The 26,344-nt window shown below is 43.9% G+C and overlaps 3 protein-coding genes and 1 non-coding gene across 8 annotated transcripts; 3 read left to right on the forward strand and 1 right to left on the reverse strand.

Annotated features, from left to right (window-relative positions):
• The first annotated feature begins 4,990 nt into the window (after nucleotides 1-4,990).
• On the forward strand, nucleotides 4,991-13,515 carry shtn2 (shootin 2). Of its 3 annotated transcripts, XM_034569251.1 has the most exons (17): nucleotides 4,991-5,087; nucleotides 6,082-6,131; nucleotides 6,432-6,492; nucleotides 6,753-6,847; nucleotides 6,982-7,168; nucleotides 7,346-7,443; nucleotides 7,534-7,615; nucleotides 7,953-8,047; nucleotides 10,274-10,402; nucleotides 10,481-10,634; nucleotides 11,148-11,295; nucleotides 11,534-11,592; nucleotides 11,854-11,951; nucleotides 12,349-12,369; nucleotides 12,471-12,524; nucleotides 12,632-12,782; nucleotides 13,231-13,388. In XM_034569251.1, exons 1-17 carry the CDS (start codon nucleotides 5,054-5,056, stop codon nucleotides 13,386-13,388), a joined length of 1,674 nt encoding a protein of 557 aa, XP_034425142.1. In that variant the 5' UTR covers nucleotides 4,991-5,053. The 3 variants fall into 3 exon arrangements, with proteins under 3 accessions (XP_034425142.1, XP_034425140.1, XP_034425141.1); XM_034569249.1 differs by having other exon boundaries at nucleotides 10,274-10,634; nucleotides 13,231-13,515; XM_034569250.1 differs by having other exon boundaries at nucleotides 10,274-10,634; nucleotides 11,860-11,951; nucleotides 13,231-13,515.
• Nucleotides 13,516-15,125: 1,610 nt separating this feature from the next.
• tex261 (testis expressed 261) lies at nucleotides 15,126-20,022 on the forward strand. 2 transcript variants are annotated; one of them, XM_034568973.1, is made up of 7 exons: nucleotides 15,126-15,322; nucleotides 16,874-16,953; nucleotides 17,035-17,188; nucleotides 17,312-17,379; nucleotides 17,575-17,677; nucleotides 18,774-18,819; nucleotides 19,033-20,022. In XM_034568973.1, the coding sequence occupies exons 1-7, from the start codon at nucleotides 15,253-15,255 to the stop codon at nucleotides 19,130-19,132; spliced, it is 621 nt and encodes a 206-aa protein (XP_034424864.1). In that variant the 5' UTR covers nucleotides 15,126-15,252; the 3' UTR covers nucleotides 19,133-20,022. The 2 variants fall into 2 exon arrangements, with proteins under 2 accessions (XP_034424864.1, XP_034424865.1); XM_034568974.1 differs by having other exon boundaries at nucleotides 15,128-15,322; nucleotides 18,774-20,022.
• Nucleotides 18,285-18,357, forward strand: trnak-cuu. The gene has a single exon. It is a non-coding gene; the product is annotated as a tRNA-Lys (tRNA).
• Nucleotides 20,023-20,191: 169 nt separating the features above from the next.
• si:ch211-1o7.2 (ankyrin repeat domain-containing protein 53) lies at nucleotides 20,192-23,344 on the reverse strand. 2 transcript variants are annotated; one of them, XM_034568918.1, is made up of 6 exons: nucleotides 23,198-23,344; nucleotides 22,799-22,892; nucleotides 21,765-21,964; nucleotides 21,463-21,627; nucleotides 21,261-21,381; nucleotides 20,192-21,169 (listed from the first exon to the last, which is right to left on the reverse strand). In XM_034568918.1, exons 1-6 carry the CDS (start codon nucleotides 23,236-23,238, stop codon nucleotides 20,747-20,749), a joined length of 1,044 nt encoding a protein of 347 aa, XP_034424809.1. In that variant the 5' UTR covers nucleotides 23,239-23,344; the 3' UTR covers nucleotides 20,192-20,746. The 2 variants fall into 2 exon arrangements, with proteins under 2 accessions (XP_034424809.1, XP_034424808.1); XM_034568917.1 differs by having other exon boundaries at nucleotides 22,799-22,895.
• Between the last annotated feature and the right edge of the window lie 3,000 nt (nucleotides 23,345-26,344).

Below are 26,344 nucleotides of genomic sequence, written 5' to 3' on the forward strand. Positions count from 1 at the left end.
TCACAAAATCTAGTGAGGTTAAAAAACACCACACAATGATGGACGGTGGACAAACACATTTTCCTGGACGTCTAATAGAAAATAACAAGGACACTAAACGTGCTTTTCAGTGAGATGAATGAATTAAATCCCATAGAAATCCAATTGAAATGTTAATGATTTAAACTCACACACGTTGACCTGTTGAACCTGTATTGTGTGGAGTTCGTAGCAGGATCAATAGCAGCAGCAGCAGCAGCCAGTGAATATTTCCCCCCCCGCTCGCTGTGTCGTGCAGCTAATCACAGGAGAATATTGTCATTTACTCGCTCTAACAGAGCCGGTTATCATCCTGCGGGCTAAACCAACGCAGAGACAAATGCCCGGCGGGAGAATCCACCCACTGGCTGATATTCTCGGGGACGACACAATCACATCCTACTGGACTTGTTCATTTACACCTGCAGCCTCAAATATTCATGAGTGACAACAACTTAGCAGTGAATCGTGAAACACAGCGGCAACACAAATGCTCTGTAAAGCTCTGCGGTGATATTATATCAAGCCGTAAACGTGGCCCACATATTAAATACCCCGTTAAGCGCCTAGGAGAATTCCTCCTGGCTCCGACCGGATGGTTGGAAATGTGTAGTTTGGGGAAAGAAAGAAAAGTGTCAGCACAAAGAAGCGTTTCCGTTTGTTTGGACAAATCGTAATGGGTCAGTCGAGGCTTTTTTTTACGAGTGGGAGAAAGTGTGAGGGAGAAAAAAGCAGAGTCTCACATTAAAGTGGATGATAGCGGCGGTGACGGCCCCCTTTGTTTGTGTTTGCAGCGTACAGTGGAGTCACCAGGAGGCCAGCAGTGTCTGCAAGGCTCCTCTGTCACAACGCATCGTGTCTCCCACCTCTGAGCGAGCTGCATCATCCCCAACCCTCCTCTCCCGCCGTTTCCACCCTCCTCCTCCTCTCAGAATCCCCTAGAAATTAAATCTGCTGAATAAAAACCACCCTCCTCTTATCACTCTACTGTTCTTCCTGTCTTCTCTCCTCCTCCTGCGCTTCGAGGCCTCGTCTTCCGCAGAGTTCACGGCCCCCGCCGACCTCTCGTTGACCCCAGCTTGACCTTTGCAGGTTAGCGTCTCTGTCAGCTGCAGCTGTGGCGCTGCTAAAAGCCCGGATAATCCAATCACACAGTCATTAGTGCTGAGCAGGCCAGAGCCGGAGCAGGTGAGTGTGTGTGTGTTGCTCTCGCTCTCATAATCTTCCTCAGATTTTTGCTCATGTCACACACACAAACACCAGAGACTTAGCCAGCAGATAATCATAACCTTCCCCCCACGTTGTCATGTGCAGCAATAACACATCAGATCAGTGGCGTTAGAACCAAATCTGTCACCTCAGTGCGATTGTGCTGCCGAGTATTAAACAACCAGATGCCGGCGGTGGTGTCACACCCCCGTGATCGGTGCGCTCAGCGTTATTAGAACCTCTGATTTAAAAAACCGAGACCTGGTCCAACAACACGTGTGGATGCAGATGAACGGGCTGTTGCCAGGATTGAGATGTCCAGGCTGAAAGGCACGCGGGGGGTGTCATGGCGGAGCTGAAGTGAGGCGGCTTTCTTTTTTCTGTTCGACTCCAGAGCAACAGCAGAGTCCGAGGGAGACGAGCATCGTGATCTCAGCTGCTCTGAAGAAAGGCTTCACTGTCAAAGGTTCAAAGTGCAAAAACCTTTAAACTAAATGAAAAGGGAATATAATAAGATGTTGCCAATACCTTTTAATTGGGTCTAATAGTGTCCGTTACCACCTCCAAGAATCTACCTGGTTAATAACGATTAAAAACAATAAGGGGTTTAGCCCCAATCCTGTTTTATGTTCAGAATATGAAAACCCAACATTCATCCGGTCGGGTCTTTCTGTGTGAAGTTGGCATGTCCAACACATGAGTAGTTTCTCTCAGGTAGTTTCTCTCAGGCTTGAGAGAAAAGACAGGAAAAGGGAGGAAAAATTCGATTTTTAAAATGTATTTCTATTTGTTAAATGTATTTCTAGCTGCCTAGAAACAATTATAACTCTGTTGATGTTTTTGGACGTTCCGCGAACGGGCCTCGAACCGTTGACTGCGGGAATGCGCAGGTGCGATTGATCCAGGTCGCAGTCTCCTCTGGAGGCCTGGGTTCGAATCCCACTTCTGACACATTCTTTACGTCTCAAAACCTCTTTTTGATTCGCTCCTGATTCAACCACGTGACAGAGAAACTCTGGGCACAACTGCGGGTAACTTCCGCTTTTCAGTAACATCCAGGGTGTTGTTGTGTGATCGGTTTGGATGAGGCTTTTATTTTGAAGGGACAACGCCCTCACATGTACAGGCTGCAGCTCATTTAGCAGGAACAGAGAAGATGAGTAAAGTTTCTTATTCCAATACAACACAGACACTGAGCTTTAAATCAGTTCATGTTAATAGTTCCAGTGTCACTTTTATCATAGAATTTATTTTAATCTATTTAACGAGGCACTAAATAACATTTTAAATAATAATAACGATAATAGTGTTTTATTGTATAGACTGTAAATTTGATTTCCCTCAAATTTAAATATAGACCATTTTGAAAGTTTTATATTTATTATTATTATTACATCATAATTACTACATATTTATTATTTAATCTATAGAAATGATGGTGGGGAAATGTTAAGTTGTTGGTTTATTTATATATATTTTCATTATGATAGAATCAGCATGTGAAATCTGCACCATGTCATAACTTTGTCACGAAATGACACATTATAATGAAGTTATAAGGACATTTTAAAGTAGCATTCATAACATATTTAATATTATAAAAACAGTTTTCTTATTTTTTCATCATTTATCTGTTTATGCGTCAGCCTCCAGTGACGCCTACAGCAGCAGTTGTAGCTGCTAATACATTAATAAATGCTATATTTTTAGCATGTTGAGAATTTTAATATTCATGCACTGCTTATAAATGCTAAGCAGAAGGGACTTGCATGTTTCCTGCATGTTTCTGAATCACCATTTTAAATGAAATGTAATCACGATGTGCTTTTAAAACGGCAGAGAGACCGATTTTTTTTTTTTTTTAATCACCCATTCTCCAAACGAAACAAGAAGAGAGTATCAAAGGCCAGAATCTCACTGAGAACCGAAACCTTGTTTGGTCTTTTCAAAAATCAAACGCTTCCTCCTTTCTAATCTGCTTCTATTTAACCGGAAATTTGGAGCCGCAGTCTTAACGAGGAGCGAGTTGTTCTGACAATGTCACCCACTGCTAGAAACACAGAACAACAGCTGATGTTAAGTGACAATTTCACCTTTATTAACATGACGAAGAATCATTAGTAAAGGTCAGGGTGACAGGCGGCGGGAGGTTCGGGTGCTCAGGTGGTGCCTGTGAAGAGAGCAACACACTGGGAGAGAAAAGACTCATTAAATCACAAGGACGTCACTGCCATGACTCACGGCAGCTTTTCATCGCTGGGCTGCGCAGGCCACTCGCTCGTGCTTTGAGGGGGATTCAAAGGCATCAAAAATTATGTCAAAGACCTTTCAATGAGGTCTTTTGATTATGTTAGATTACCTATCTTTCACCGGGAATCATTACACATCGCAATTGTCCCGTGTTTGTGTCGCAAATAAAGAAATCTCGCTGCCAATATCTTTTGGAATTTAAAAAGCAAGCTATACAAGGCCGCTATTAATGTTTCCGCGCACACTGTGAATGTTTGAAAGTATTTTCCTGAATCTTGTTGATCACATAACCCGCCCGACATTTCTATAATTCCTGTGGACATCGAAGTCAGTTATTCCACAAACTAAAACCTTGGAGAATTGTTAGACTCTGTTTCATTGACGATAAAAGCAGCGATAACCCTCAATTACAACCACGAATACATCCTATAATTTGCTCCTATACTTTCTAGAACTGTAGCTAATAAGGCTCCGCTTGGAAAAGACTGTGGTTAAACGAATGAAACTATCTGATGAGTTTGGTTTATCCCATTTAGGTCTCAGGTCTCACAAGGAGAACATGAAGTCTGATTTTTATCGTCTTCAGATCCCATTAAAGACCAAAACCAATATTTGATCCTATAAGTAATGTCTGAGCAGCTAAAGCCTTAAGATCTCACATTTACCTCCTTTGTTCAAAACTAATCACAACTTTTATGCAATTGCAAATACATTTTGCAGGAAACTTAACACATTGTGAATATTCACTGACAAAAGAAACTCTGTCTCTTTGCATTTATGTTCTAACTAATTTGCAACAGCAACTCCGAGTTAAATCAATCGCTCCGAGTTAAATGGAAGAAGTGCTGAACTCTGTACGAGCTCCGGCTGTACTCCCAGAGATCAACTCCTGGAAGGTGGGCCAATGAATAAATCAGGATTTAGGGATGAGAAATTCGAAGTTTTTAAATTATTAATGGTGGAGGAATGTGTGTCATCAACATTTCCGCTGCCACCCGACTTCCTCTCCCGATTTATCGCCCAGAATTAGGTTCCCATGGCAGGTGTGGGATGTTTCCGAGGTCGCGAACTCTGAGCTCAGATGCTGATAGAGGAATAAAAGCGGTTTTGCCTTCGCCCCGGCAGCTTGAGTGACATTGATCTTGTAGTACGGAGACAGTGTCGTCCCTCAGAGACCACATGAATGGACAGAGGCTGCATTTCCCTCTTTTCACTGTACATACAAAGGGGGGGGAAAGTTCACTCACCTCCTCCCCTTCGAGTTTACTGGCATCTTCAAGAGCAAAACCAAACAAACACAATCAAGAGAATAACGTGTCGTCAGCAAAGAAACACATAGATACTCATTTGGCTTGAAATCCACATTAGAAGACAATGATCAAAACTGTCTTTTACCCAATACCTAATAAGTTCCCTTTTTCTTTTAAATCATGGTAGTGGGGGAGGGTGTAAACTGAAATTCCCACTCGCTTCCCTCATAGTAAGACCAGAGCTACTCAGAGAGAAAGCTGGTTCCTTTTTCTGCTTAAGTTAGTGTAGTAAGGAGCTGAAGGCTGCAAAGCAGGCAGGCGTCAGGATGTGGTTCCCGGCTGAAGGCTGTGCAGCTGCAGGTAGGACTTCATAAAGATATTTATTCGAGTCACATGATGATTGCTGCAGTGTCTAAAAGACTTCTGAGTATCTAAATAGGTCACGTCATTCATTATGGACTGATTTCTGCATCAAAGTAAGATAACGAAGAGGTTTTTCATCAAAACTTTTGTTCATAACTTAATGTGTCATGTTTCTGTGCATGTAAATGTTCAGTATGACATTTTTATTATTCCTAAATGTCTCACACAGTCTCAATTAATTTAATTTGATTAGTTTCTTTTATCGGGGAACTTCATGCATCAAAGTCAGTTCACAGAAGAAACTTATATAATCGGACTTGTGGCCCTGTTTCAGTTTAGTGGTGTGGACGTGCAGGAACGGCGACGTACGGAAAACGATGAAGCAGCTCCCTGATTGGTTCTCATCAGTCACAACCTCTCACCCTTGTTGTCCCTCGTCCTTAACTTTTTTCTGCTACTAAGCAACCAGAGGCCGAGTCGACAATCTGCTTCCTGTTTACACCCCCAGAGTTTGAGTGTTGAATAGTCGTGTGACATGTGTTTTTAGGTCAGTTTATACGGATGGAGATTATTTCTGACCTGGAGCCAAAACGTTTATCTGGAGAAAGGAGATCGTTTTCATTTTAAAAAGCCATTCTGAAGCTAAACCGCAGTATCGTGGCGTCGCCTACATTTCTTGTCAGGAGCACAACAGGCCTGAACCTCCAGCCAAATTGGTGGCTGTGGAGTTGCATTGTGTGAACCACAAAGCTCTCAGGTAGTTGGAGAAGATAGAAACTGGAAACTACTGTGAAAGTGGAAAGTGGAAGTTTATTCGTGATTTCCCTTTCCTGTACGTCTCTGGCCGACCTCCTTCAGACGGCCTCGTGAAAAGAAGTTCCTCTTCAGTCTCTCATGACAGGATATGAGAATCTCGGGCTTTTGTGGCCTCCCACTGACGGGCTCTCTGTGTTCTCCATTCTCTGGTTTGACATCTGTTTGTTTCCCACAGAGTGTGATGGAGAGAGGGACTTATCCTCCGAGGACGAGGGAGACATTCAGGTATCACTGATAGTGACAGGCAGTAAATTACTTGTTCAGCAAAGCCACTTCCTAATGTGCATTAGAGACAATCAGCATGGCAGGAATCATTAAATACCCAGCTCCTTGCCAGCACTTATCCCAACCTTCAGTGTTTAATCAGAGAAAAGACTTAATGTTTAAAGTAACACAAATATTTCAGATCAAAAGTGCACGACTCTGATTAGATGAGATGCACGTGATTGTGGAGCCTTGACTGTTTTTTTAAACTGATCTCTTTCTCCTGTTCTGCGTCGTCTTCCTCTGTGTGCTGGTCGTTAGTGTGAGCTCCTGGAAATGCAGCGGGATGAAGCCAATCACCGACTGTCTGAGCTGGAGGAAGGTGAGACATCACATCTGTTGCCTTATTTTATTTTCCCCAACTCGCAGACAGAAAAGCACTCAGAAAGAAAGTCACACAAATGTACAGAAGAAAGGAAGATAGAACAAATAAACACATTCAGATTTAACACGTACAGCTCTTTAAAAACAGGTTTTAACGAGTTTTAACTTCATTATGTGCAATTTTAATTCAAATCATTCATGTCTTCTGTATTTTTCTGCGATGACCTTGACTAACAATCCTCCTCCCTTCGTTTACAGTCTCCAATCAGCTCCTGAAAGAGATGAGTGTACTGGAGCTCCAGTTCCAGATTGAACGGTCATGTAGGGAGAGCGCTGAGGTTCTGGCTGTAAAGGTGTCTATTGGCCAGTGTCTTTTCTTTCCTTTCCTTTTCTTTCCTCACCTTTGTTTGTCATTTTTACATCAATAAAATAAATAACAGCAGTAGCAGCATCCTCGCCGCTCACCATCACCTCCTCTGTTGCCTAGGTTACCAAGGAGAACAAAGCCCTGAAGAGGAGGAGCCAGATGCCGATGCCACTTATCTCCGAGCTGCCTGAAATCCTGGGCGCTGTGACCTTTGACCCAGATGCTGACCCCACAGTTAACGGTGATGCGGTGGATCTCAGTGGCGGCGAGGAGACGCTGCTGCTGGACAGTCAGGCCCAGATTGCTGGTTAGTCCAAACCACTCATGATGGGAATTCACCTGATCTTTAAAAGCAATATCAATATTAAATATAATAATAATTCGGCCCAGATTGACGAGTCATGTTCTGATCATGTATTAATGGTGATAAGTGCTCAGTGATTGTGTCTTCAACTGATCATCGGCTCCTTTGTGTGTGTGTCAGAGCTGCAGGCGTCAGTGGACGGTCTGCTGACCGAGAAGCTGCAGCTGGAGCAGGAGCGAGAGGATCTGATCAAACAGCAGCATCAACTCAGGGAGCAAGTACGTGTGTGTGTGTGTGTGTGTGTGTGTGTGTGTGTGTGTGTGTGTGTGTGTAGACCAGCGTGCCTCACCTCAGACATCTCTTCACAGCTGGCTCTGGAGGTCGAGGAGAAAGAAGCCATACTGAGGAAAATGACCAAAAGGAACAAGACCATGAATAAAATGAAACGAGGTAAGCTAAGGTTATTGATTATTTATTGTACACGATCCCAACCACAAAGGAATATTCTTTGGATTTCACATTGTTTCCAATGAACAACAACTAAAACAACTAGAACTGCTCTCAGGAGAGTTCATACCTCCGCCAAGGCCCAACAGTCCCTTTGAATCCACTCCAGCTGTACCTGGATTTTCATTAAGATCCACCAAATTTCCTGCAAATCCGTTCTGTGGTTTAATATTAAAGCTTCATAAATACAACTTATACTGCTTGTTTTTTTAAATCCGCACTTTCTCTCTCTTTGTGTGTGTGTGTGTCTGTATGTGTGTGTGTGTGGATGCGGGTACAGTCTCCCAGCTTGTCACGGAGGAGTTCGAAGACATGTCTCAGAGACTGGAGCTGGAGGAGGGCCTCCGGCAGCACGCTGAAGTCTTCGCCCACCAGGTCGGAGTGCATGGCATGCATATATACGTGTGTGTGTGTGCGGTTGTGTGTTTTCAGGACGGCACGGAACATTTTGTCGTACATTCACACCTATAGACGTGGAGGGTGACAGGTCGTGCCACAGGAAGGGAGCAGGAGTGTTGGCACTGACCTTCGGGCGGCTGACGGACACTTGGGGGAAGGGGGACGGGGGAAGGGGGCTGGGGGGGGTCGGCGAGAGGAGGTGTGGGGGCACACACTGCTTCTGTCAGGCAGCAGCTGATGTGGTGGGACGGGAGAAGGGGTCTCCATTCTCTGTTTTCACACCGATGACACTCTGGTCAAATCCTTGCGCTCTGTGTGTGCATTCACGCACAAAAGACAAAAGCTGAAACACACTCGTACACAGGCAGGGAAAACACCAATTTACTTACACACACAGACGCACACAAACACACACAAACACACACCAAAGTTTTCTGCTGCCCCACCTGCTCCCATAATGAAGCCCTTTCTTTCAAAAAATGTCTCTCTGTTCCCATTTGGCCCCTCCCCTCGCCATAATTAGCGGTCATCACCGCCGCTGAAGGAGAATAGTGGTCTTTAAGCACAACCTGTCTTTGCCTGACACCTTTATGTTTTGCCGAGCATATAGCAATTGTCGCCTTTGTGCGCGGCGTCCTCCATTTACCGGACAGGCGCACAATGGGCCGCCTCGCAGGGGTCCTTACCTGTGAAAAGGACCCCCAACTGTTCACACCATTCAGCCCCTTTACTCTCAATTCATGGTAAAAGACCCCCCCTGCGCTGAATGCCTCTTGTATGCACCACTATTTGTCTGTTTTCATGTGTTTTGAAAACACCAACCATTCACACCTCTCCTCTGTGATGCGTGTTGGTATAATGATGCAGGGCCTCAAACAGGAAACAATTTGGACTTTTTCTGTGTGTGTGTGTGTGTCTCTTTGTGTTGCTGTGTGCGACTGGGCCCTGTGTGTTTGTATGTATTAAATAATTGCACTAATTGCTGTGTGAAAATTGGTGCCTGCTGAAGGGAGAGCAGGGATTAGAGTGGTGTAATTTGCAGCGTGCGTGTTGTGATAGCGAGCTTCACCAAACCTGCTGCTTCGGGTTTGTGCGCACGGTGGAAACGCAGAAATGAAAACCACTCTTTTCACACTTCCTGTTCTCTTATGGTGGACCCGTTCCCAATAAATGTTCCTCCAACCCGTCACAGAGACGATTAAAGAACCAAGAGTTCACCGGAGTCACGCCCTTTAGGAGGATTAGAGGGTTTAATGACTACAACTGCTCACATATTACGTATGATAGGTTTTTAATGTTGATTCTGCAGTCAACTTTTTTAAAGTCTTCTTGTTTTTGTTTCTGGATATATATAAGAGAATTTTTTGAAAGCAAATCCAAAATATCTCAGATGAGAAGCTTTCTCTGAGAAGTTTGATCTCCTGAGCTTCTGTAATTACCTCTGAATACTCATGAAAGAGCCACACACACTTGGAGGAATGTGGAGGAGGAAACGTTTGGTTGTGGTCGACTGTGTCATTGGTGACATTTGTGTGACATTCAAAGAGGCTTCGCAGCTTCTGCAGAAACATTGAGATTTGTAATTATGATTTTGGATGTAGAAGGGGTGGAGCTGGAGCACGGTTTCTTCTTGATGGTTATTTCTTAAAAAATGTCTGTTTCTATTTCTTGTTAAATTCTGACCTTATTCTTGTTTTCCTTTGGTTATAGATTAATTCAGTTTTCTACTTTCATCTGAATGATCAATAGCCACATTTACCTATAGATATAAACACAACATTAAACATAACAAAAGGTTTGTTTATATTGCTGTGAGCTCGGCGTAGATGATAGAATCTAATTTCCCCAGTGAATCAAGGTAAAGCTCGACATGTTGAATTTTCCCCAACGAGCCACTTTATCGTAAAGTAGGAAAGAACGATGCTTTGTCTCTCTGACAAATCGTCCTGTTTGCATTGTTCCCAGCCTTCAATGAAGCAGATGAGTTATTCTAACAAAGCTTCCGAGTCATTGTGGAGTCGATCAGCGGTTTGAAAACATCTTCTCTGCATTGTGACGAGGGAGTTAACAACTAGCCTCTGAGATCTCTCTTCCTCTTTCCTCTGATATTGTGTTTCGCTGTCACTGATGTTTTTTCACGGAAGCAGATAATTGTTAAGATGTGTTTGAGATGTCAGAAAGTGAAGTTAGATGTCTTCTCAGATGTTGGAGAAGCAGAACGCGGCCCACACCCAGAGCTCAGAAACCGGTCTGCAGCTGCAACAGGCGCTCCAGCAAATCTCCAGCATCAGCACCGCGCTGAGCGACATCCAGCGCTACTACCAGGACCAGGTGTGTGTGGACCTGATGAAAGGGAGCGTCGTGGGCATATGGATTTTCTTCATGATGTCCCCTGTTTGTCTCGTCCAGGTAAAAGAGAGGGAGAGCAGTGTGGGAGAGAGCAGCGTCCTCTCGGAGCTGCAGAACCTGAAGGAGAAGCTGGAGGAGAGGAAGGCGGAGAGGAAGGTTCTGGAAACTCAGCTGTCTGACGCCAACAGCACCGTCACTCAGCTGCAGGAGGAAGGTGTAGCAGAGAAAACTGCTCTGACATCTGACTTAGCAAACACGTTTTATTATCCAGCGAATCCAGCTTAGCTCCATCTCACTGCTCAGATTTGGATCAACTCAGGAAACTATATGGAAAAACCTCCACGACTGATTTGTGAAGGCAAAGAAGTGCACAAGTCTGCAGCCGTGGTCCTGTAGGAATGTTTTTCTCAGTGTAGACACATATTATTGTGTATTGTTCCGTTCAGACCTGGAATTAACATCTGTCCTGAGTGATTTGCTCAGAAGTTGTCAGCTTGATGTTCAGGTGTGAACACAGCCAGGACGCATCGAGGACATATTTAAGATCCCATCACTCTGAACACATTTGGAGATGGTCTGTGATGCATATGACTACATTCTTTTAGCTGAGTAAAGTGAATGCATCCTAATACAAAAGAGTTTTTACACACGTTTCTATATGATGTAGCTCGTTCTGGACGACTTCTCCCTCAGTCTGTGATACTGGTTTGCTGTCGTCCTTTTGCAGTGAAACAGTTACAAGAAGCGCTGACGAGGGAGAATTTGACTGATGAACCAGTGGAGAAATCCACCCCTGCTGCACTTCCTCCACCACCTCCTCCTCCTCCTCCTCCTCCTCCTCCTCCTCCTCCTCCACCTCCCACTATTGTCAACAAGTACATGTAACTCAGAGCTTCTTCTGACATTCAACTGATTGAAAGTTTCAGTGGACAGTCTTAGTTGTACCTGCTCATTTTAAAGCAGTTTCAGAGGCTTTTTAAGTATTAGAAATAATACATTCATGTGTTAGGAGTTGGTTCATTTAGTATCTAACATTGTAAAATGAAATATCCATTTATAAAACAACAGTCCTCTGAATATGAAAATCTGACACCTGTGATTTCTTCGCTCTAGTTCACTTGACTTCCTGAGGAGCAGGAGGAAAGATGGAGCCAGTAAAGATGATGCAAACAGTGAGTTTCTCATTCCCCATTTTGCTTCCCTGTGTATGGGGCATTCTCTTAATTTTTGTTTTTATTGATAAATTTTTCTTGTTTCTCATCTTTGACTGAATTTACCTAAACATCACATACTGGATATTTTCTCAAATTATGAAAAATAATGTGAATGTGATGATATGAGATATGAGTTTACTCTTGAGGAAGTGCAGAACAGAAACACCAACAATAAACTAATAATAAATATATCTATTTGTATCTATTTTCAATATTTAGAAGCAGCGCCCTCTCCGAACCTGAAGGCAAGAGCAGTGGATGAAATGATGGAGAGAATAAAAAAAGGAATCGTCCTGAGGCCCATGAAAAGAGTTCAGGTGGAAAAACAGTTTGATTGTGACTGAAATTAATGTTTCAGGCTTCATGCAAGAACATATTTATTTTTATATCTATAATTTCTCTGACATGTGTCTGTACAGGGAGTAAACATGAAGAACTCCGTACTGTGCGTATTTTAGCGAACGAGGCAAAAGGTTGGGTTTTTGAAAAATACAATTCACGAGTGAAAAACTAATTTCACATGGCTCCTATGAAATGTCTGAGAAAACTCAAAATATGAGAAAATTGGTGAATGCGTACGAACGGTTGTTGCATGAAACCCATTGATCTTGTCTTGAAGAACATTCTTTACAAAACCTACACTAAGAGCAAAATCTAAAGTAACAAATAAAAATGTTTTAATAACTACCATCCATTCACCCTCTCTGCTCACAGGAGGACGACAGTTCGTGGAGGGTCAGTATCTTTATACCTTTGTTCCTTTTTGCTTTTGTTATAAAATAAATGTGAATCTGTTCCACTTAGACATTTTCTTCACATCTCAAATCTTATCACAGGACTCGAGGAGTGAAAACAGAAAATCAGCAGTTGTGGAGTTGAAAGGAATGCTGGTAGTAATTTAATTTTCTTCTGCTATACCATAACAACCATTATACTGAAAGTGGTAGCACCAACGACTGCATTCTGAAACATTAACTTTAACCGTCTAACGCACCAGGACAACATGAAGCTCCAGCACCACCGCAGACTCCCATCCAGGAGGGGAATGGGACGGAATGTGGGGGAGATGGAGCTGCTGCAGGTGCTCCAGAGGAGGAGGAGAGCGATGGGGGAGCACAAGGACCCGTCCTCCTCGACCCAAACACAGGGTATGAACTCCTGTCGTGTCTCGTGTCTCTTATTCATACATTTTATGTGAGAAAAATGTTGTAAATTCTTTGAGCTATGAGGTCAGTGCTGCACACGTGGGGGTCGTACCAGGTCGTTTCCATTAGTTTGCATTAGTATTTACTAATGCTCTTTATATACAGTGTTTTCATGCACTGACATTTGACTTGTAAAAGCTACACACACACACACACACACACACACACACACTTAAATGTATTAAAAGGAAAAGATAGAAGAATCAAAAACAAACATCAGATCACTTCCTGGCTTAACCTCCTCTCATCTGCGAGGGGAAAAGCCTCAGTGATATTTATAACCAGAACAACGTGCTTTGTTATATCACTGTGCTCAGCTCATCCTCTAGTTCTTGTTTTGTGTTCTGGGGATTTCGTGCCTAACAAGACGATGCGCTGATCTCTCGATTAGACCCCCAGCCCGGCGCTCTGTGTGGCCCAGCAGCAGGACTTGCTCCGTGGGCAGAGGAGAGCAGCGGCGCCCCTGTGCTCCGGAGGCTGAGGCAGAACAGGGAGAAGAGAGACTCTCGCATGCGAGCATCTACACTGATCATCGTCCAGGAAAACTGAAATCAGTCAGAGGAACATTGACATTTATGTTCGATACGATGATGAACAGCAGAAGTGTTTATTGATCTATGAGGATGTTTTTTTTACCGTTACATTAAAGGAACACATAATTTCTTTGCACTGAAAAGGCCCCGTGTCCGTGATCCCTTACAATAAAATGTAAGGAAACCAGTGGTTTGTCTTTGTTTCTGTTAAAAACTGATTTCACCTCTGGATCAGATACAGTCAGAAAACAGACCTTGGTGTTTGTTTTAACCTCCTGGGAGCCCCAGACGGGTGGGGCATATCGCAAACAACCATCAAACCCCACATTCATGGTCAAAGAGAAACAAAGAAATGCTTTTTTTTCAAATTCCATTTAACCCAAGTCTGCCACTGAGAGCCAGGACTTGTTGCGTGTCAAAGGAAATGGAGCTCCCTCAGCCGTGGTTAATGTCCGACATCATTCTTTTTGGCTGCTTGGGTTTATATTTGATCTAAGTGCAAGTTACAGGGATTTCAATGCCGGAGAATACAGACGGAAAATAGCCCGAGCCATTAAAAAAAGACACCCTTGAATGGGAAACGCTCACCTTGGCCACTTCTCTCCCGAGGTGTCTGCCTCTTAAAGCTGGATCCAGCAGACGGACGGCGGCTGCCATTTTATTAAGGCCCATTAAAGCTCCCACACCCAGAGCCCAGAGGTGTTGCTGAGATAAGAGCCTCAGGTGACTCCCTCCTGAAAGTCTCTTTAAATGCAGCAGGTTGCCTTTTGTTTTCTCACCTCCACACAGATACTGTATATATATATATGTGTGCATGCATGAGTGAGCACACACAGCCGCACACCGTGCCGGCTATCTTATCTCTGTGCCTTTGTTAAAAGCATTTGAAAAGGGGATGAAATTACTCTCACCTTCGACTCCGACACCATTTTAGTGTCTTCACACTGTTTCACATTATATATTTACTTTATTTAGCTCTTTTTACCGCAGCCTCTGCCTTTTCACTCTGCGCCATACATTTTTTATCATTTCTCTCCTCAATCACAAAGGTGTGAGCTTTTCAGATAAAATGATGTGGGCCGCCACCTTCTCCGTGTTATTGAATTCATACACACGATGGCAAGTGTGTGTGTGCTCCGGGTATTACTCATGTTGTGGGGACCGACATCTGTTTGTACTGTCACATTATGGGTACAAAAATCAAGTCCTCATGACATAAATCATTACATGTTAAGGTAAAGACTTGTTTTAATGTTAAGGTTTAGATTAAGGTAAGGTTTAAGTTAAGTTTCTAGTAATTTTCCAAGAACTCAATGTAAGTCAATGACCTCTGAAGTCATGGAGACGTGTGTGTGTGTCGGTGTGTGTGTGTGTGTGTGTGTGTGTGTGTGTGTGTGTGTGTGTGTGTGTGTGTGTGTGTGTGTCTATCTATAGTTATCAGGGCCAATTTTGGTTCAATACCATCATTGTGAGGACATTTTTGCTGGTCCTCACGAATTCAATGGGCTGTTTGAGGGTTAAGACTTGGTTTTAGGGTTAGGGTTAGAATTAGAAGTTAAAATTAGAAACAATATAACAGATCCCAGGTATGGAAAGCCAAAATCAATCCTATCTAACATTTAATCAATTTTATTCTGTCCCCCTGAATTTATCTAACACAACGTAGTTTGAAACGCGTAACACAACTGCAATTCTCTTCCAAACCGCGGCGGCGCTGCAGCCTGCTCCACACCGGTACCCCTTATGTCCCCCCCCCTCTTCCCTGCTCTCGTTAGCTCGCACTGGAACCACCGAGGGAGGAAGTTAGCGCAGTTAGCATTCGGCTAGCTGTCCGTGTTTTTTTCTGTTTTATTTGTGTGCGTCGTCTCCTGCGCAGAGCGATGTGGTTTATTTATCTGCTCAGCTGGCTGTCGCTGGTGGTGCACATCTCCTTCGTCACGCTCGCCATCGGTAAGTGCGCGGTGACAAGCCCTGCGAGTGCTAGCGTGCTAGCTCGGATCTGCTCGCTAGCGCTAACGGACCTGAACTAGCATTTAAAGGTTCGGCAGTAAAACGTCACCGCAGCTGTTTATCAATTTTAAAAAAAAACTCGTTCTGCACTGATCGATGTGTTGTTAATAAGACACACGTGGAAAAAGTTAAACTTCCTCAAGTGTAAAGAAGTTAATTCACACAAACACTCAGCAGTTACTTAGCTAGCTGGCTAGTTTTGCATCTCTTTTCCTTATCAAACACGACAACGTCACCTAATTTTCAAACAAATGCAAATCGTAATATGCATTTATTAGTGTTTAATCAACACAATTCAATTCATTTTTTTGGTTTTAAACGACACTGGCAACTCTTGGAGCTGGAAGTAATGTTTGCTAACTGATGCTAACGCTATCTCTCCCTTTTATTGGGCTCTCTCCGGGTTTTACAGAATGCAAAACCACTCGGTCGGTTGTTGTATCAGCAGACAACGTGTCTGTGTTTCACGTCGTCTGCAGCGAAGTGATGAAAGTCGCACCCGGCTGCAGGGTGCACGGTGCAAAGGTTAACATGCTAGCTAACAGTGCTGCCCGAAAAGTTAGCGTGGAGGTTTGTTCGTGTGTTTACATTAATGAACGCTGTGGAGAAACCGGCTTCAACAGGGAGTTTGGTTCGGGGGAGGTTGTTGGTTCGCTTTCTGAACGTCCGCGTGATACGTGGCAAAGAGTCTGTGTCCACGTATCTGAGCAGCTGACAGGTGTGGCTCCTGCTCACTGACTCTGTCACAAGTAAATAAAGAGACTGATGCAGCTCTTGTTTTTCTTTTATTGTCATTCAGTTGACTCGACGTCACTTTTAAACGTTTGCTGAGCTGATTGTGACTCAAAGGTCAAAACACATGAAGTGTAATCATTGTAATGTGTGATACATTTACCTTTTTATTGAAGGTTTATTGATAAGTTATCGCACATTAATCAGAGAATAGGTAGTTTATACCAGTACAATACAGGTCAGTGCATTAATAAGTAAAGCATATGAGCCGGCAAAAAGTCTCTAGTGTGTTTCCTTTAGTCCAACATTACATTTGCTTTGTCTTTGATCAATAAATTCAAGAAAAGGGCTGCAAAGCATCTGTTTCATTACCGGTTTATTAACATTTATCACTGCATACTATCTGCTATCATACTATCTTGTTTAAAAGTTAAACTGTGAAGCGCTGGGAGGAGGAATAAAGTTTAGGGATAGTGTTTGACAAATATGGACTTTGAAAGTTAAAGGCGATCCGCCACTGTCATCTTATCTTTGTCTCTTTTGGAAAGTTCAGATTGCTTTAGTGTGACGCAAACTTTCCATGAGCCGGTGCTTAAATACTATAATTGATTAAATGCTGTACATTTACCAGCCTCGGTCAATATATTTAATATGTATGTTTTACGCTTTATGTTAATACTGAGTTACAATATCAAATCATTCTGTCTATTAACATTTTGTGACTTTTCTGTTTCCTGTTCATCCCCTGTCCTCACTCAGCTGCTGGCCTGTACTACCTGGCAGAACTAATAGAAGAATACACAGTAGCCACCAGTCGAATAATAAAATACATGATTCTGGTGAGTAGGTTCAGTTTAAGAAATGACGTATTCAAGGCTGATCACAAACTGCTACGTCACTTCACGTGTGGTTGTGTCCAGTTCTCTACAGGTGTACTGGCAGGCCTCTATGTTATTGACGGCTTCCCAGTGTTGATGGTGGGAGTTGGTCTTTTCACCAACCTGGTGTACTTCGGCCTCTTGCAGACCTTCCCCTACATACTGCTGAGCTCCCCCAACTTCATCCTCTCCTGCGGTCAGTACGACACACTCGAAAGCAAAGCAAAGCAACTGCAAACAGCATCACCTCAAATGAACTCGTAACAGCTTCCTCACCATCTTGTCCTTCTTCACTGTTTCCTTTGTCTCCACTCCACAGTGTTGATAGTGGTGAACCATTATATGGCCTTCCAGTACTTTGCACAAGAGTATTACCCATTTTCAGAGGTAAGGATTTGGAGCGGGCAGCATTTTTACATCTCATATTTATACATATCCAGTATTATCATGCATATCTATATCACGTACTCAGATTAATCAGCTCAGTCATAAGCTGTTTTTTTTAATGAAATGGTGAAAAATGTTCTGCTGTTACATATCATTCCGTAAAAACATATTCCACTTAATCCTTTTTGGCCTCAGGTGCTGGCCTACTTCACCATCTGCCTCTGGGTCATCCCCTTCGCCTTCTTCGTGTCACTGTCAGCGGGTGAAAATGTGCTGCCGTCCACCATACAGCAAGGAGGTGAGCTTCTCTTCAGGGAAAATGGAAACAGATTTTTATGCCTCTGCGCCGGCGACAGCTGCAACCAGAGGAATTCATTATTATGTTATATGTTGTGTTCGACCCATTCTCGTGAGCACGATATGAAGGGAAATCCTTAAAATGTGGCTCAATTGTACAAGACTCAAGGATGAAGTGATTAAAATTTGGTGGTAAATGGTCGAGCTCACCATGACCTCACAAAACAAGGTTTTGTCCATAACTTAAGAATTCATACGTTAAATTAAAAGGATAAAAAATGTGATTCCACACCAAATCTGTCATGTTTGTGTGGATATGGTTCTAAAACTATTGAAGATACATAAAAACTGTTGATTTCAGACTGAACCCACGTTATCTCAGCTACACATTGGTAGTTACAGGGTTCAGGCTTATTTCTTACTGAACAGCAGCTGAAAAACATGTCCCCTGTAAAACCACATTTTAATTCATAAGAATTCAATTGAGTGAGACAATTCTTAACCTCTTATATGTATCAAAAGTGCAATTTTCAAGTTATATATATATAACTGCTGAAGTCTACTCGGTTAGTTACGTGAACGAACTGCTCATGCTAGTAGTCTCACCCGCCCGGCTAGCTCAGTCGGTAGAGCATGAGACTCTTAATCTCAGGGTCGTGGGTTCGAGCCCCACGTTGGGCGCAGATTCCTTTTCTCACTGTGTCCCCTGAACACTCAGATTTATTTTTTACATGTAATTCAACTGTACTTTCTGGATCATCTGCTCTAATACTTAAAGTGATTTTTTTTTGTATTATTCTTTAACTTATTTGTTTTGATTTCCAATTATCCTCGTCCCTTCCTGTGTGTTTATTTCATCGTACGCACACTGAGAGCAACGTAAAACTGGAGTCAGCTTCCCTGTAAATGTACACAAACATGGCCAATAAAGCCGATTCTGATTCGGTGTGAAATCAAACAGATTTAATATATTTAACATTACAACCAGCAACTACGTACATGTTACATTTCCTAACTTCCAGACTTGGAAACAGATTTCAAACGTCGGTGCTTACACATGTTATAATTAGTAACGGTTTCCATTTCTTCCTTTTCAGATGACGTGGTGTCTAATTACTTCACCAAGGGCAAGAGGGGGAAGAGGTCAGGGATCCTCATCGTGTTCTCTTTCCTCAAGGAGGCAGTGCTGCCCAGCCGACAGAAAATGTACTGAGGAGCTCAGACTCTGTTTCGGTTCGGGGGGTCAGGGGTGAGTGTGAGAGTGTGTGTCGGAGATTAAGGGGGAGGCTGGAATGACTGTGACATTTTCTGGACTGGACTAAAACTAAGCAGAGGACAAAATGGGGGGGGGGGGAGAGGACACGAAGAGGACGGACCAATGGACACAGGAGAGTCTTCTGCTGGACGAGCCAAGGAGTTTACACAGGCAGCGTTTGTCTGTCTCTGTCTGGACTGACGACATCTACCAGAGACCTTTGCCGACGGGAACTTGTCTTTAGCGCATCGCTTTTATTATTGTGACTCCATTTTTAAATCTTTGGTACAAAAGATATACATGTGCAGGTTTAAGATTAACAACCAACAAAAAAACCTGCAATTTCTGACATCAAATCTATAAATAATGATCAGTTTTCTTCTTGACACGACATCCTGCTGCTCATCGGAGTCGATACACAAAGTAGGGGTGACAATAGTTCAGGAGATGGAATACAACTGTTGAGAAGGTGGGTTGGAGGTTGGGAAAGTTTAAAGGTGCTTCCTGTCTTAATACTGACATCCATGTTTTGGTGTGAAATCCGAGAAAAAGGATAAAAGCTGCCAATCAGCTGCTGAAGCACTTTGGCTTAAAATGACAAAGATCAGTCTGTAGTTAACTTGTAAGGAATCAGCTTCTGATCTGTGGAGGTACATTTCTTTTTATTGCAAAGTATGACATGAAATCAATGCCCTGTCCTGTCACAACACTAAATGAAGGTGGTTGGATAGGATTCATTTTCACTTTCAATTAGGTGAAGACAAGAGAGGAAGTCATCGACGTCTCACCACGGACACGACGCACTGTGTGAGAGTTTTTTTCCCGTTACTCCTCAGATTCCCACCTTTTTTTTGGACTATTTTTTAAGGAACCACAGTAACAAACGGATTTTTATAAACACTCACTGTCAAAGACGAATGGGGAAAACTTCTGAAGATCGAACCTGTGCAGTAAGAAAGCTGCTCAAAACGGTTTGGGGAAAGTTCGATTGAAGAGGCTGAAGTTCCTTCTAACAATTTCTCGAGTGTGAATAATTGTCGCCTGTTAAAACACACAACTGTAAAATAAAATAAAAGATTTTGTTGAAATAATTTGGAAGATTAAATGGTTCTTTTCACAGGTTGCGTCAAAGGAAATAGAGGCAACTCAGTCGAGTGCGTATCTCTGCCGTACGTGTTGATTTTCATGTAGAGCGGAGAACTTGAACACGCGTACTTGGCGGGGTATGGAGCGGGGGGGGGGGCATTATGCCAACGAGTGTCCTCACTGAAATAGAAGTACAAGAATGTGTGTGTGTGTGTCAGACTGTTTATTTGAATGACGTTAAATTACCCAAGTCCCATGTGGCCCGGTCACAGTGGGAGGCTGAGGCAAGTGTGCACTTTGACCCCCCACTGAGGTGTGAAGTGCTTCATGAAGTAAAGGGACAAGACAAAACCACGACACACACACACACCTAGCTTCAGTTGACAGGCCACAGCTCGCAGACACACACACCCTGTTGACAAGCCCTCACCTGGATCCCTGCTCACTTCCCTGGGGGGGATCAGTGAAAGTGCAGGGGTACGTCTGTGACAGGTGACCCAGTTCACTGAGGGTTTTTCTCATCCTCTGCTCACCCTGCTTTCTGGAGAGTGTGGCATTTTTTGTTTTATCACTCAGAGCTGAGGTCTTGAGATGGCTGGATATTTTACGAGGATAATTCCGCTCTTCACGTCTCTTTCTGCCTGTTAGGACTCCGTCAGACCTCTGTGTGATACATGTGTTCCTGGAATCTGTGAAAATCTATGAAGGCGCTTTCTACCTGAAGCTAAATTAATAAAAAGGTGAGGGGCTCCATCCCCGGGGGCATCGTCTGTGCGGGACCTCCTTGATGTCCCGCGGATTAAAGTCCTGAGGGGAGTTGAGCCTGGATGGCAACACTCTGGGAAACAACACACTCTTGAGGACGTCCAAAGGCAGGTCAGGGGCGTCGCGAGGCGTGCTGTCCCACTTGGTGTTGTACTGAGGCCGCCCTCTGCTACCGCTGTCCCTCCACAGCGTGACAATGTCCTGGAGGTCAGGCCCTGAGCTGGATTCACTCAGCTTTGGCTTGTGCGTCCCCACATAAGAGCCGTCCTGATTGGATAAGAGGCACTTTGTGTGGTACTTGCTCACCATGACTTTGGGGGAGACAGCCTTGATGTGGGGAATACCCTTCAAGGCCGCCCACTCTTTCATCTTCTTGTCTATAAGACTCTGAAATCACACAGAGGAAGTGAAGTTAGAAATCGGAAATCCTGAGTTCAGGTATTTATGTGATATCCTGTTTTACTGATTTACAACGTACCGTTTTGTCGATCACATTCAGTTTGGCCTCGGCAACAAGGTCCCTGTATAAAATCCGAGCTTGCGCCATCTCCTTCATTTCTTTCTTCTTCTCTGCCTTCCACATGCAGCTTCTCAGATACCTACGCACACAAGTCGTGTTTTTTAGCGAACTGAAACTCTTGACTTTGATTTTGCCGTGAATTGTTCCTCCAGCTTGTTACCTGCCTACGTCTCTGTGGGACCAGACGCGAGCCAAATCCAGAGCTGTGTGTCCCATGTCGTCCTGGGCCATCACATCTGCATCGGCCTGCACGAGGATCTCTACGCAGTCCAGGAGGCCTTCTGCGGCGGCCAGGTGCAGCGGCGTCAGCCCTGAGTCTGTGGTTCTGGTCATAATGACAAAAAATGCAAAAAAACATTGTTGTTATCTTATTTGTGGCTGCTCATCATCTTATACTGAATCAATCACTTCTTATTCTCTCTATTTTCATCTCTGAGGAACATTTCAAAATAAGGCTCCTACAGATGGATGTCGGCTTCGTTCTCCATTAGGCATCTGAGACAGGCGGCGGCGTTGTGAAAGTTGGAGGAGGACATGACCAGGTGGACGGGCCGGCGCCCCAGAGGATCGCCGTTGTCCAGCCTGTCCAACATGGACCGCATCAGGCGCTCAAGAGGAGCCAGCTGGCCGTAGAGGCAGGCCATGTGGAGCTCCGACAGACCCTGGAGGAGAGAACACACAGAGAGAGAGTCGTCTCAGTAGCGTTTTCTAATTCATTTGTACAACCTCTTTACCTCCATGACCTGAGCTCACACTGAGTCAAACCGCCTCTGAGCACAGACGAGTGAGAGGGCGACAGTGACCCACAGGCTTTTCCCACAGATCCTGACCAAAGCACAGGTATAACTGATGTGATGACGCATCCAATAAAATGTATAGTGTCGGCTGCAAGTGTGTAACAGAAGCTACTGTTCTGTTTAAAGCTGATTTTAATTTAATTATGTTAATTGGTTCCTAGGTGATGACGTCAGCAACTCATGGACCAAAGTTTTCACTGAATTTTCCAGTTGTTATTCTGATTTGATGCAGAGTTCATCTGTGTCTGGGAGCTACTGTTTGTGGGGCTACAATTGTGGGTCTGTCACATTTGATCCTTTGTCTTTGCTCTTCGTTACCGTGCAACTATGAGAAAGAGGCGCCAAGCTGTTGTTCAAACGCTCTAAACACAGCATCCGAGTTTTTGGAACATTGGAACGACAACGTCACAACTCAGGGAAATGGGACCTCCAGGGCAGTTGTAAATGCATCTTCAGGTTTGTTTTTAATGCTGTGAAAGAGGAAGTGATTCCTCTCCAGCCAATCAGCTGCCACCTGAGGATCTCATCACACCTGCTCTTCAATGAGCCGAGCAGCTCTTTGTCTGTTTGCTGCACTTTGCATGAGTCAGCTGATAATTCAAAGTTATTCTTGGTATTAGTTTTGGAAGCATCCTCAGTTTCCCTGACTCTAACACAGTCTTCATCAGACTGTGATGACGTGCAGCAGGCGGTGTGTACCTGTGTGCTGTCACTGAGATCCAGCTCCTGGGACCGGCCTCTGGCAGCAGCGGGGAACAAGCGTCTGTCCCGGGGAGAGCGGTCTGCAAGTTTCCTGCTGACAGAACCGTGTAGAAACTGGCTGTAAATACTTCATACGACCAGTAAATCTTCAGAATGAGGCACAAGACACGTTCGGTGGTAAGTTTACTTTTTAAAATCGTCAAAATCACTGCTTTAAAAGTCCAGCGCTACTTTAGTGTCACAACCTCTGTGGGTTTTTTCTCCCCGTTCATGGCCGCAAATATATCCAACTAAAGCGAAATCAGCTTGATTAATATAATATAGATACATCGTTACGTATATAAAGTAAATATGAAGCTAGCTTAAACTATTCAAAGGAAAAAAAACGTAATTTACCTTTTTCCTCCACATTTTCCGTGTTTCTTGTCAGGTTCCATGGTTGCCGTGGCAACACAGACTCCCCCCCCATCCCCTCGCAGATTCAGGACAAATGTCCCGATAGTTTCCTCACGTGGGAGTAAAACCCCACAAGACGAGTACAAGTACTGACGGATGCTTTTACTTAACTTGACAAGTAGTATATAGTACCATTACGTTAGAAAGCATCTCCATCATCAGAGGTAAAGACGTCGTGGGTTATACATCAAAGGAAAACCTACACCACTGTGTTTGAGAATCCTTGGAAGTAACACGTATAGGAACGAGCAGGATATTCAAACATTGTGGTGGTGATGCACCTGGATGTTGGTTACCACCGACTGACCTATAAACCAAACAAAGAAGAAATATATGATGCAAGCCTTTCTTCTTCTTCTCTGTTCGGTTCATCAGCATGTAATGGGCCAGTTGGATAAAACAGAAAATAAAAGCCCACCTCTTTGATCTTAATATGTTCAGTAACGTGTGTTTACTTGTGAGTCAGTAACAGCTTGTGACAGATACTTTCAGCCTCGTACCCACTCTCTCCTCCTCCTCCTCCATCTCTGCCTGTGCCTGTATTGGTATTGACGCTGCGTTGGTAAAGCGGATCAATCTCGTAGCCTCGCTTGCATGTGGGGAGGCCTGGCAGGAGCGTTTGTTCCGATGGCCTCACGCGTGGCAGCGAGGCCGGGACGTGGAACGCTCATATTCTCTGTGGCTGAGGGTCGATGGGCTCATGGAGGATCAGGCCTCCCTGGTCACAGCTATTGACCCCTGACTGAACTGAGTGTGATGGGCTGCAATTGAGAGGCTATATGGACAGTATGTGCTGTGGATATATGCAGTAAACAGGATTATTATATTTTATTGTAATATTGTGACCTTCACCTCAATGGATTCTTTCCAAAATACAACTGAGGGGTTACAGGACCAATCAGGGAAAAACAAGCAGAAAGAAACTTGTAGTCATGAATTAGAAATATTCTCTAGCTTGTTTCATCTTTTGTTATAATTAAAAATATGGTTGTGTTACTGCTGTTTACACATGACAGACCAACAACATCATTAGCACTCAACAACTCAGTCGCCATGTATTGTTTTACATTTTCATAAAAACCTATGCAAGACTCAGCATTTCAGCGTCTGTGGCACCTGTGTGTGTATATTTTTTATTCCAGCCTTTAATTTGTGACTTGCCCTTTTATTGTGTGTCCATCAGGCTCCAGTGGAGGGTCAAGGACGGGCCACCGACCCCCAGCTTTCTGCTCCCAGCTCCAACCCCCCAGAGCCTTCGCCTCCATCACAACACGGCCACGCAGTCATGTCAGTGACTCATGCATGCGAGCGCACAGAAAGAGTGAGTCCATGTGTCAATTTGTGTGTGTGTGTGCGCACATTAGTGTGTACTCAGTGCTTTTATGTGTGTTTTGTGTTTGTAAGTGTATAAGGGTCAATAGCAGGGGAAGAGCGTGGCCCCGCTGCGGCCTCGGTGGCTTCCTAAGACCTCGGTCACATGTCAGGGAGGTTGTACGGAGCCTTCGGTGTAGAGCTCTTTCATGTTTGATTTTCAGCACAAGTCCCATTAGGCCGACCTCCGACATGACCTCTTTCCTCTGACAGTTGTGTGTGTGTGTGTGTGTGTTTTGTGATTGTCCATGTACTGTCAAATGCGCTCTGCATGTGATTGTGTACTCTTTAAAAGCTCCAAAACCTTAAAAGCTTTCTGATGTGTGACGGCCTGCTGCTCATTTACCAAGAAATCTAGACAAGAGCAACTGTTTACGTGCGCTCTTGATTTTCATCTTTCCATCTCTACGATGCACGTTACTAAAAAAATAAAAAATACTATGAAACGTGCTTGTGTGTGTGTGTGCTTTAGCTCCAGCACATGCAGTTTGTGCAGGGCAGATTAGCGGCGGGACGATCAGAGCTGTCTAAACCTGCTTAGGGCGAGGATGAAAATGAGATCATGTCCCAGCATCCTCCTGGCGGGCACTCCCATTGGTCCGTTACATCATCCAATCGCACCCCATCTGTTTTTAATTGGCGGCACGATACGGGCTTCTGCCTGGCTAGTGGCACCTGACCAATTGGCCATCAGGTCACATTGCAAAGAGGGATAGAGATGCAGTCAGCTGTTCTCATGCATAGAAAATATGTTTTATAACTCGTTCTGTATAAAATCTCATCCTGCCATCAAGTGTCGTTTATTTTCTTTTTAGTTTGAAGATTATCTTTTTTGCATATCAGCCTTTAAGGATGGTAAGAAGGATTACTACAAAAAAAGAGCCAAGCAAAAACAATCCTTCGGGGTTTTTATCAGGATTTAGCTTCACAATAATGGATCTCTAATGCTTGGTAGGTTTGGAAAACCCTTGGGTTTGAATTGCAATGAAAGCACTTTGACTTCACTGTAAAATCAACATTTCATTTGTCATATGGCCTGAAAAGATTAAAATATAGAGGCAGAAATGGACGTAGAACAAGAGGCAGGGGTGGATCCAAGGGTGGGGTCAGGGGGGAAAGTGCCCCTTTCCTGTGCGTAGTCTCCTTTTCTTCATTTTTTTAGAAAATAAACTAGTGACTTATTAACAATCCTAATAATAAATATGATAAATTCTTGTATTTTTGTTGCCTTTTTGAACAACACAATGTGTTTGAATAAGGAACAATTTAAAATTGTGTATGTAAATTGTAGCGCCTCAAGGCCCCTGATTTAGAAAAGTCCTCTGCCACTGTGGTGAGGTGAAAGTGTTCTAGAGGAGAGAGAGAGAGAGAGAGAGAGAGAAGAAGAGTTGAAAAAGTGAGAGTGTGGAGGAGAGAGAAGGAGATGATGAGGAGTAGATACCAGAGCAAACACACAGCCTCGATGTTCCTTCATATTTGATGATCCATCTTACAAGGACCCTGTGCCCCTGGGGCTTCTGAACTCTGCCTGTGTGTAAGTGTGCTGATGCCCTCACTTTTCCTCCTCCTCCTCTTATCCTCCTTTCCCCTCTTTCTTCCTCTGCTCCTCCTCGCCTCCTCGCCTCTCCATCCCTCATAGCTCCTCCTTCTCTTTCTTTATCCTGACTCCCTCCTCCTCCTCCTCGCTCTCTCCACGCCTCATGCTCAGCCAGGCGG

The sequence above is a fragment of the Hippoglossus hippoglossus genome, chromosome 18 (genome assembly GCF_009819705.1).
Source record: "Hippoglossus hippoglossus isolate fHipHip1 chromosome 18, fHipHip1.pri, whole genome shotgun sequence".
Lineage (NCBI taxonomy): Eukaryota > Metazoa > Chordata > Actinopteri > Pleuronectiformes > Pleuronectidae > Hippoglossus > Hippoglossus hippoglossus.